This window comes from Bidens hawaiensis, unplaced genomic scaffold, assembly GCF_021521415.1.
Source record: "Bidens hawaiensis isolate Kalapana, Puna unplaced genomic scaffold, B.hawaiensis_p1.1 tig00025960_1, whole genome shotgun sequence".
Taxonomy (NCBI): domain Eukaryota; kingdom Viridiplantae; phylum Streptophyta; class Magnoliopsida; order Asterales; family Asteraceae; genus Bidens; species Bidens hawaiensis.
In genome coordinates, this window is record NW_027494162.1 from 254,231 (window position 1) to 265,238 (window position 11,008).

Sequence of the window (11,008 nt, forward strand, 5' to 3'; positions counted from 1 at the left end):
ATGAAGTTAGAGATAACTTTAAGCTCAAATGTGTGGCAAAGTTTAAACAAATGTTAACAAACCATGGCCCAACAAGTTCAAATTTGGATAAATTTTATTGTAGCCCACTTCATCATATGAAATTACGAATACCTCGAACTGGCCCATTTAGCTTAATGGACCTAACACCAATCTGTTCTCAAATACTTCTCCAGGCGGCCCACAGTGCATCAGAGTCCAGAGAACTAAACCATGGTTTTAGGTTCATCATCTCATGCCTCCAAAATAATAATAGTGAAAACTAGTTTCAGGGAAGCCTTTTTCTATCATTCTTTTAAACCTTAAAAGAGTAGTGTTCAAGTCGAACCACTAGCCTTATTTTAGATAGCAAGACTAAGTCTCCTAAAATTCACATTCAATATTCATGACCCATTCGACACAACTAAAAATCATTGCACTACTTTCTTCATTTAACATGGGAAGTCTTTTTATAACATCCGAAGAAACAAGTAGAAAAATATTATAATTTAGAATGAAAAAGATACTAACATAAGAAATGCATATGTATTTCATTACACTAAGTTTTAAATCACGACCACGTATACATATGATTAAGAAAAAGGACTTAATTTGTACCAAATGTACTACACACATTTATTCGATATATTGCAATGTGGTCAGTAGCTATCTAACCAAGTTGCTCGATCACCTTCTCTTCTCGTTACACTATTGGTCCGGGTTTTTGTCACTATCCCGGTTTTGACCATTCGATTGGGACGTTGATAAGGGTGTTTTCTCGGTCGCTAACTCCAAATCGCCTTCATTTTCGCTATCTTTAATCACTTCAAGTGGTTTCCATGTGTAGAAATAAGCACAAGTTACATAATACACTAAATTTATTACTTGTACACCACTCATTATCCAATAATAGTAATCAAGTTTTCCCTTGTTTAGATTTCGGTCCGGTAGCCAATTGTGTTCCTTTCCGGTGTGGTCATGGATCATCGATACCACGAATGTGCCAAGATAGCTCCCTATGGACGCCGTGAGCGAGTTCAATGCCATGCAAGTGCTTCTCATACTTTCGGGTGATTGATCATAAAGAAACTCCAAATGTCCGACTGACATAAACGCCTCGGCTACACCATGTAGACAAAATTGCGGTACAAGCCAAAAAACTGATGTGGGAATTACGGCGTTTGGTTTGTCGATTAGGTTATGAGCAGAAGCGACTTGTTTACGCTTTATCTCAACTAGTCCGGACACTAATGTTGCAAGTATGTTAATCATGAAACCGATTCCCATTCGTTGTAAACATGTGACGCCTATAGGGTTTTTGGTGAAGCGACGTGCAAATGGAACGAAGAATCGTTTGTAGGCCGAGAGACAAATGAGCATGGTGAGGACACTGAAGATCGATAGGCTTGCAGGTGGTATTTCAAAGGAAGGTGACATGTGGCGATCCATAGTTCCGGCTTGTATGATAATGAAGCTATGTTGATGAGATTGCGAGGTGATCATGAGAATCGCGGAGGCCCAAATGGGTACCATTCTTATGACAGATTTTATCTCCTCGACCCTGTGGACTGTTGCCACTCGCCACAGGTTCGGGGAGGTAGAATCTTTCATGTCATCTTCAGCCATTATTGCAGCTCGATCAAACCACCTATGACATTATTAATTAATAGAATTCCAATTTATAAAAAAATTCATGATAAAAAGATTGATATCTTCACTCTTTTTGAAGATATTTGAAGATATTTGAAGATGAAAAGGCTTATGAGGCTTTATAGTTTTGAGTGTAATTTTTTTTAAAATAGGCATATGAGGTTTTAAAGTAAAATGTACTTTTTTGTCTGTTGTGATTCTAAGTATATATAAAAAATATTGTAATAAAACTTTAGGCAGGTGAGTCAATAGCTGGTGTCCAACTATTCGTGTCAACCCACAAATAAATACGTTGTGTTTGGACTCATATGTCTAATACATTATTCATGTCTAATACGAGTTCATTTCAAGTTGAACCCGTTAAACCATAAACACGAATAATTAAACAACTTTGGTATTTGTTTAACTTTAAAAGTTAGAGGTATAGTATTACTTTAAACTATCAGTGTGTAAAAGTCTCCCGTCAGCAGAAATGCTGGCATCCAATTTCTTATTTTCATATAAAAGTGTTGGGTCTTCCGGCACGACAAGTTTCCTCTTCTTAAAACTAGCCACCACCACTTGAGCCACTCGAACTAACGGGCTCCCTTCGGGTTTTACCCTTCTATAAAGATGAGCCGCCACCACAAACGCGATAAAGGATAAAACCATTGCAATGGTTGGGATTCCAAGCCCCAGGCCCCAACCAACGCGGTCTGGGATATAAACCACTACCGTTAGAGCCGTTAGGGTTGCGAGTCCCATACAAAAATAGTACCAATTGAAGAAGTTACGACCCACACTACTAGGGTTTGATTTCCCCGTGGACATGTCAAACTGATCGGCTGCAAACGTGACCAAATTAGGGCGTATCGCGCCAGACCCGAGGGAGGTGAGGAGGAGGCAAAGGTAGAGGATCCATAATTGTGATGATGAAGCTTCTATGCAATTTTCTTTGGTGGGGCAGGATGGTGGTCGAAATTGTGGTAGTATTGAAGATGTGGTGATACAAACCATTCCCTGAAAATAAAATTCATGTGTTACAAAATCATAACATTTTTTATTATTCCGTGAATAATACATGATTAGTGCATATCAAATAATTTAAGAAATAATTAAGAGACAAACACCCGTGAGTCCGTGACCTTATTCCTTCAACATGGGCAAAATTATAATTATATTAGCTTATTTGATAAGATAAACAATTGTTTGTTATTTTTAAAGCAAAAGAAAAAAAGTTAAATTTATAAAGCCATTAGTATTTAATACGAATAAAACCATATAAACTAGCTAGCTAGAATAGATTTAAAATACATGATATTTTTCACATCATATTTTTCTTTGTACTATTCTAATTTTATGGAGGGATTAACAAGTACACAGAGACACAACTATGAACTAACACAAAAAATACGTTGCATATTAATTTATTATAATATTAGTTAATTGTATGTAGAGAAATCAAGTCCGATGGATATTTAATTTTCTTGTATTCATTTATAGGTTCATATTCAAATTATGTCTATTTATATTCAGGTGTCAATAAAAATTATTATTATTATTTTATGTACAACCGTTGCCCCTTTATTTTTATCTTTTCTTTTATATATGTACAAAGACTTTAGTTTATCTAACTTTCTTTTTTAAAACAATTAGGATATGGGTGTGTGTACTTATACACGACGTTTATCTTCCTTATTTTTTTAAAACAAGTAGTTGAGAAATGTGTGTGTTAGAAGACATTTTTCCACATATACACGAATTCAAATTAAATAATGGGTATGTAAAATTTATCCTTGCATAAAATTATTATAAAGGAAAAGTATTACAGTATATACCTAAAGCTATTATTCTCATTATTTCCTATCATATATCTATAAGTGATATTAATATAAAATAAAATGTTGGAATAGAAAAAAAATAAAGAAAACATACCAGTAAATAAACAAGTAGACCAACAACGATTGTATAAAATCGGCCAGCAAAGGAATCAGCAATAAGAGCACCAATAAGAGGCATGAAGCTTGATGTGCCTCCAAAATTCGTTAGTATGTTTGAAGCCTTAACCATCGGAAGGTTCAATTGTTGTGTCAAATATGTTATCAAATTCGCATGAAAACCGGTTCCCGCAAACCTGTCGCATACCTCGTTTGCTGCCAATTTTAAACCGAACCACCCATCATATGTCCGTATAAGTTACACACAAACAAAGTAGTTCGTGATACTATATAGCTCGATAACACGTAGAAAAAAAAATAACAAACAAATAAATCATTTTTCCAATATTTTAACGTATAAAAAGAATGAGTTATTGAATTGAAATTTAAATGTTTTATTTTTTTATCTACACCACGTGAAAGAATTTTGATATAACTATTTTAATATAATAATGGTATTCAAATATTTTAATCTTTTTAGATCAGGAGATTTATTATTGGAAGTACTTCGTGAGGTGTAATCTATATTCTATAGAATGGACACCAATTGATATGATATAACATATACTAAATCTCACTAATTGATTGTGGAATGTTTGATGCATAATTTTAATGTATTCATAATTCATGAGGATCCAAATATTCCAATGGGGATCCAAATGGAGATGACCATCAACAACCACAGAATTCGAAGAATTTTCATAGTAAAATATTATATATTTTTTAACGACCAACAAAATATCATCCATAACAAAAACTTTACAAACAACCTCTAACAAGAAGTTAGAGATGAGAAACACTGAAAACACCGGTACAAGTCATAGATAAAGAGACATTCTAATAAACGGATATAAAACCCTAATACTAGCCATTCTCCGACCAGAATGTCTTAATTCCACCGGTGAATTTATTGATTTGACACACACATATGCATAGAGAAAGAGATATACCTAGGATAAATGGCATGGTTTTGATGCCTCCAAGGGTTTTCTTGTCCTTGGTATCTTCATAGTTAGTTTCACCATTATCATCCTCTTTGTTTGAAGACATTTTGCTGTGAATGAATGAATGAGTGAGTGAATCATTTGTAGTAATTGATGAGTGAACTCAATCATTCACATGGAGATAGATAGTGGTGAAGATGAGTCATGACAAAAATGGTTATGGAACTTGTCTAGTTCATATTTCAAATTCAATACGTCACTCTCACACTTCAATAACACACTCACCAATTTTATAATATGTTAAATATAACAATCAACCACTTACCAAAATGGTAAAAGTTTTACCATATTTCCTAACAAACATAAAACACCAAAAATGTCGATCCATAATCTCATCCGTTGGAAAGTTTGTACCACTTGATTGTATTTATTATGACTTCCGAAGGGTAACTCCGGCATTTCAAAATAAGGTTATTATATTGAATTATTGTATGCCAAACGTTATGATATTTAAGTGTAGTTATATTATGATATTTATGCGTAGTTCTAGTGTAAATCATGAACTTTTAATGTAACACTTGTATTTTCACGCTCATTAACTTGAATATAAAAAGAAACGATTTGTATGTTCACCTTCATAAGCTCGAATATAGGGAAATTAAGATTAAAGGTTAAGGAACATTAATTTGTAAAAAGTTAACATTAAAAGTTAGAATATTAACATATTAAGTATAGTAGTATGCACATGTTGCTGTGTCATATCAACTTTAGGCATGTGAAATTATAAAGAATTAAAGAGTTTGGCGCCATTTTATATCCCATGTTTACATTCCACATCATTCAAACGGCAAAATGAGCCACACATATAGGAAAGGAGTTAAGTAGGAATGTAGTCATTGTAAATAAAAACACATTTTTCTATGCGTTTAGTTGGGACTGATTTTTATGTTAATATGTTCTCATCAATATGCATAAAGTAACTAAATTACTAATTATAATAAGTTCTTTAGTTCTTAATATATTTATATACAAACACAATTTCAAATATTATAGCATTCAAAAATAATTTCGAAAAAAGCATATACAAAGATAAAATAGTGAATAGTCCGTGGTCAATTGGCAACATTTAAACAATTTTGGAGGGAAGGGTTTTAAGTTTAACTTACACAAACAAAGAAGATTAAAAAGAAATTTACCACTAAAAAAGTAACTTCTATGTTATAAACAATAATTTTAAAACACACAAAATCTATCTACTATAATAAAACACTACTTAATTTTGTCACTTGTCAATCTCATAGCCTTTCTCATCTTTTTTTCAACCTATTTTCAATAAATGGTCCCTTAACTTTAAGAAATTTCAATATATGAATTCAAGTTTATTTTTATTAATGGTAAATTTCAATTGATTCATTCATTAACATTAATGGTAAAATAAATTTTTTTTTGCAACATTGAATTTGCAGGTCTATTAGAATAAAATTTTCAAGTCACATGTAATTGCAAATTAAAGAAAATAAAGGCGTATTATTGTTTAAGAATTTGGATTTATTTGGTAATAAACTACAAATTGTTTTTAAACTGGTATTCAAGCAATAGTGCATAATATTTTATATAAGATTGGTTTCAGATTTGATTTAAAATTTTCTCGTATGCATTTGAACCAGGAAAATGTGTATTTTTTAATTTTCTCCGAACATTTTATATAAATATTGCATACATGGAGAATCCCTATGCATAAATCTTGGTGTTTAGTTTTAATTAATGCTTTGACTTTTTGTGTAATATAAAGGGTTTTAGTAATAAAAAAAATTAATATTTAGCTTTCAATATTTTATTCCATAACTCACACCAAAATGTTTCAAAACATATATTTTATGATTTGATTTATACGTTTTTATACATTTAAATATATTTAATTTAATATGCCTTATAATACACATTACAAATTAAAAACATTCAAATTTAAAATATTAAACCAAAAAATCCGTTTCAATCCCACTATTTTTGCTTTCTATTAAATCATTTATGATATAGAAACCTAGATTCATAGAATATTGTTTTTGTTAGATTTTTACATAATTTCAATATTATATTAATTTATTAATTTTATTTTTATACAAATACAACGAATTGGGGCTATGTTAGTGTTTCCTGTTGGTTATTACATAATTAAAGTGTTTATTATGGTTTATATTCAAAATGATAAAGTTATGAGCAATATTTTTAAAAAATTACAGTTATAACATTTATTATTCAAATATGTTGTAAAAATTCATTAAGATTCACACCTTAACTATAAAATAACTTAATAGAAATATTTATTATTTTTATTATTATTTGTAATGAACATGTTCCTCATTACATTTCAAGAATATTCAATTTTCATAATAATTGTAAAAAAAATAGTTAAGTAGGTTAAAAGTCATTTACCATCCTTTCATAAAATCGGAAATCTTTGTTTGTTCTTCTTTCTTTTTTTTTCTATAAGTTGTTAATATATATATATATATATATATATATATATATATATATATATATATCGATTAATTAAGTATTCTAACAACTTACTATAATATGTTGCTTGAGTATACAACTATTAAATGTAAAATATAAAATTAATTAAAAATTTGTCATACGCTGAATATTAATAACAACAAATTTATCATAATCAATCAATTTCAGATTCTAAAGATTTTAAGGATGATCATCAAAGTTCAGGTAATCTATTTTTCGGATAATAATGAATTGAAGATCTCAAATGACATAATATTAATTGTTTAAAATTTATGATATTTTACGTGTATGCGTATTTTTTTGTTAGTTTCATGGATATATTTATCATTGTTTAGGGTTGGTAATTTGGTATGTACTTGAAAAAATTTTATTTGTCACACGGGCAACTATATGTGGCTACATCAATAGTTACAAGCAAATTTATATGTTACCTTATCAAGAGTTACAGGTAAACATGGACTAAAGATTTTTATTTTTGATAAACATTGTATACCAACCAATACAACAAATGTAGTGGAAAAGAAAATTTTTACTTATTTATAACATATTTGTGTAACCTTATTTATGTATTTTTTACAAATTTAATGCAAATTGTAATTGTATTAACAATATATGATCATTTTGTTAACTGAATTTTACTTAATAGCTAATGTTTAAAATTTTCATCAATTACCCGTGTAATATACGGACCTCAAACTAGTAATTAATAGAACATTATATACATATGTATTTAAGTACTTTTAGTTTTATAAGCTCTCTGGTTGTTTTCTATATTCTCTTAAGTCAGTAGATTGTTTTATTTATAAATAGAGGGTCCTCATTTATTTGACCTGAATTCACAACGCGTTCATTTCATCATCAAACCCTAAGGGTGTGTTCGTTTCACATAATGGAATGAAATTGGAATTGAAATTTCTATAGGATTTGGAATTAGAAAGAACTGGATTTGGAATCTGAACATTCCAATATGAATTGGAATCCAATTCCATTATTGATGTGTTCGTTCGATAAATGAAAATTGTTTTCTATGAAGATGAAAAACCCCTCAAAATTATTCAAAAATAATATAAAAAAAATCACATCTCAAAATATAAATCAAAAACAATAAATATTTATAAAACTAAAATGTTTTATTTGTTGTCCTCGTTAAAAAAAGCCTAAAACTCATTCCGACCATAACCTGAACACGAACTGACACGGAGTGTCGAACCGAAGTGAAATTACCCGGAGCGTCAAACTGAAGTTACCTGAAGCATCGAACCGAAGTTAAATGACCCAGAGAGTTGAACCAATTTGACCCCGATTGTTGAACCCAACGCACTTTAACGCGAAGCGTTAAACTGAACGCGAACTGACCCGGAGTGTTGAACCAAAGCAAAGCGTCGAACCAAACTGACCTAGGGCGACTGACCCGGGGCGTCGAACCGAATGCGAACCGACCCGGGTCATCGTACCCGACGCAAACCAACCTTGGACGTCGAACCGAACGTGAACCGACCTGGGGCGTCATACCGGACGCAAACCGACCTGGGACGTCGAACCGAGCGCGAACCGACCTGAATCGACGACCTGAAAGCGCTACGACCCGTAGCATCGACCTGAATACGAACACAACCGAAATGTTAACCTATCAAAGATTCCAATAAATTTACTTGAATTCCTCCACATTGTGGAAGGATTTAGAATTCCTTTATTTAAAAGAATTTGAAGGAATTGAATTCCAATATCAATTCCAATTCTTTAACGACCGAACACATCAAAAATGGAATTATGATTCAAATTCAAACGAAACGAGCACGCTACGTCATGTGATTTTAATTCTAATTCCTTTGAATTCACACGAATTATGTGAAACGAATGCGCCTTAAGTATATTATTAACGTTATGAAAATAAATAAAATTAAAATCTGAAAAAGAATATAAAAATAGTATAAACGAAAAATGTAAAACAACCACCGTAATATGGAAAATAAATCTTAGTTTATTATATTATAGACTCCAATTTTCAGTGGTTAACCTTATTCTCCATTAGGGCTGTCCAAACTGCTCGGCGCTCACCGCTCGTTCATCGTTCACTTGAAATATGCTCGTTCGATTTCGGCTCGGTTTGGAAGTGAGCCGTTCGGCTCGGTTCGGTTTAAAAGCAATCCAAGCACGAGCAAGGCCTCGCTCGGTTTGGTTCGGTTCGTTTTGCTCGAATTATGTTTTATTTACTAGTTTTATATATAAACTTTATGTATATATATAAAAGTATACAATTTTATAAAGTTTTTTAAAATTTATCTCTTTTGTGTTGAATTCTAAGTTCAAATTTAGACCATAGCCACTAGTTTTATATATATTTTGTTGTTAACTTTGAGTTTTATACATTCTTAAGGTGGAGATTTAGACAATTTAGAGTTCAAAGTCTTGAATTAATGATATTTTGAAGTTATAGAAATTTAAAATTGGAAACTTTGTACGAAATCAAGCCGAACCAAGCCGCTCGGTTTCAAACCAAACCAAGTTCAAGCATAAAGATATCGCTCGTTTCTTTAACTTCAATCCGCTCGGTTCGGCTCGCTTTCAAACCAAACCAAGTATGAGCATGTCCGCGTTCGGTTCGGTTCGGTTCGGTTCGTGAACAGCCCTACTCTCCATCCTTGGTAACGGCTTTTGGACATGATTGTAGCAATGGGAAAATGTTAGCGAGTGTCCGTAGTGATGTAATATTCATCATTTCATGCAATATTGCGGGAACTTTGTATGTGTATATATCTTTTAAATAGGTCTGGATATGATATATGTTATTATTTCAAATTCTATTTTATTATGACAATTGACCGGTTATAAACTTATACCGCCACGCATATAATATGTAGTATTTTGTCTTAATTACTTAAACATATTTGTATTATATATATATATATATATATATATATATATATATATCATTTACCTTAATTTCTTTTTTGCTAGCTTGAATTAATTTGGGTGAATTTATATAAATGGAAGAAAAATATTTACTTTACTACTCTTTATAAACATTATTGCCGGCTTTACGAGATCATCTTGGCCGGCAGCAAGCAACTCTCTTGTTAATATTCTAAAGGGTACGTGTTTTTATATAACCAAAGCTATATATTTAGCATAACATAATGTTTCAAAACATATACATACATTATTTATGGTTGGTTTATATTTGGTTTAAACATATAACTATTAATAGTAATAATATTAGTAGTTATTGATAAATACATACATTATTTATGTTGTTTGGTTTATATTTGGATTTCACTCCTTGTTGATACCATTTTCATACATAGTATTTAATTTTATCGTGTGATTTAGTTTTAATTTTAATACAACATAACTTATTGAAACACTACAAATAACTACATTCATAATATAAGCTCGAAGTGCTTTGTGGGTATCATGACAACGCAATTCCATAACATCATCGTCATTTACTTATTGTTCACTTTCAAAGTATGTCAATTTCATGTTTAGAACACATTGCTTCACTTTGTCTTTCAAAAATCATATTGTGTAAAATAAAGCATACGTATATCATTTTTTCACTAATAACTAACTAGGATTAATGGTAGGTTACATCATTTTTCAAAAATCATACTTTAATCATATTCTTATTTACGACTTATACGCATGGTTACATATTAACATATATACAAGAATAACACTAAATATCTACATTTGAAGATTTTCATTTTAAGCTATGGTCATAATGCTATATTCTCCAATTCAGGGAACCCATTGGGGCATTATTGTCATTATACTTTTACGGCGATAATGATGACTGAAAGGTGTATGATATGATACTGATTATGACTAGGAAGTGATTATATGCCATATACAATGTTACTATGTAACTAAGTTAGAGCATCCACATTCACATTGAAATCTCAATGTAACCCTTACTTTTCACTAAATTTATCACTAACCTTTTTAGCATTATGTATCTTATTCTTCATCTTTGTCACTATA

The 11,008-nt window shown here is 30.9% G+C and overlaps 1 protein-coding gene across 1 annotated transcript; it reads right to left on the bottom strand.

Annotated features, from left to right (window-relative positions):
• Nucleotides 1-529: 529 nt before the first annotated feature.
• Nucleotides 530-4,640, bottom strand: LOC143572517 (protein NRT1/ PTR FAMILY 3.1-like). The gene is made up of 4 exons (XM_077057663.1): nucleotides 4,514-4,640; nucleotides 3,562-3,779; nucleotides 2,081-2,646; nucleotides 530-1,645 (listed from the first exon to the last, which is right to left on the bottom strand). Exons 1-4 carry the CDS (start codon nucleotides 4,611-4,613, stop codon nucleotides 706-708), a joined length of 1,824 nt encoding a protein of 607 aa, XP_076913778.1. The 5' UTR covers nucleotides 4,614-4,640; the 3' UTR covers nucleotides 530-705.
• Between the last annotated feature and the right edge of the window lie 6,368 nt (nucleotides 4,641-11,008).

What these genes read in the sequence shown, in the direction of transcription:
- LOC143572517 (XM_077057663.1), bottom strand. Translation starts at nt 4,613, where the DNA reads ATGTCTTCAAACAAAGAGGATGATAATGGTGAAACTAACTATGAAGAT. An exon ending in AACCATGCCATTTATCCTAG is followed by an intron (nt 3,780 to 4,513) that starts GTATATCTCTTT and finishes TAAAATTGGCAG; the next exon opens with CAAACGAGGTATGCGACAGG. An exon ending in GTCTACTTGTTTATTTACTG is followed by an intron (nt 2,647 to 3,561) that starts GTATGTTTTCTT and finishes TTTTATTTTCAG; the next exon opens with GGAATGGTTTGTATCACCAC.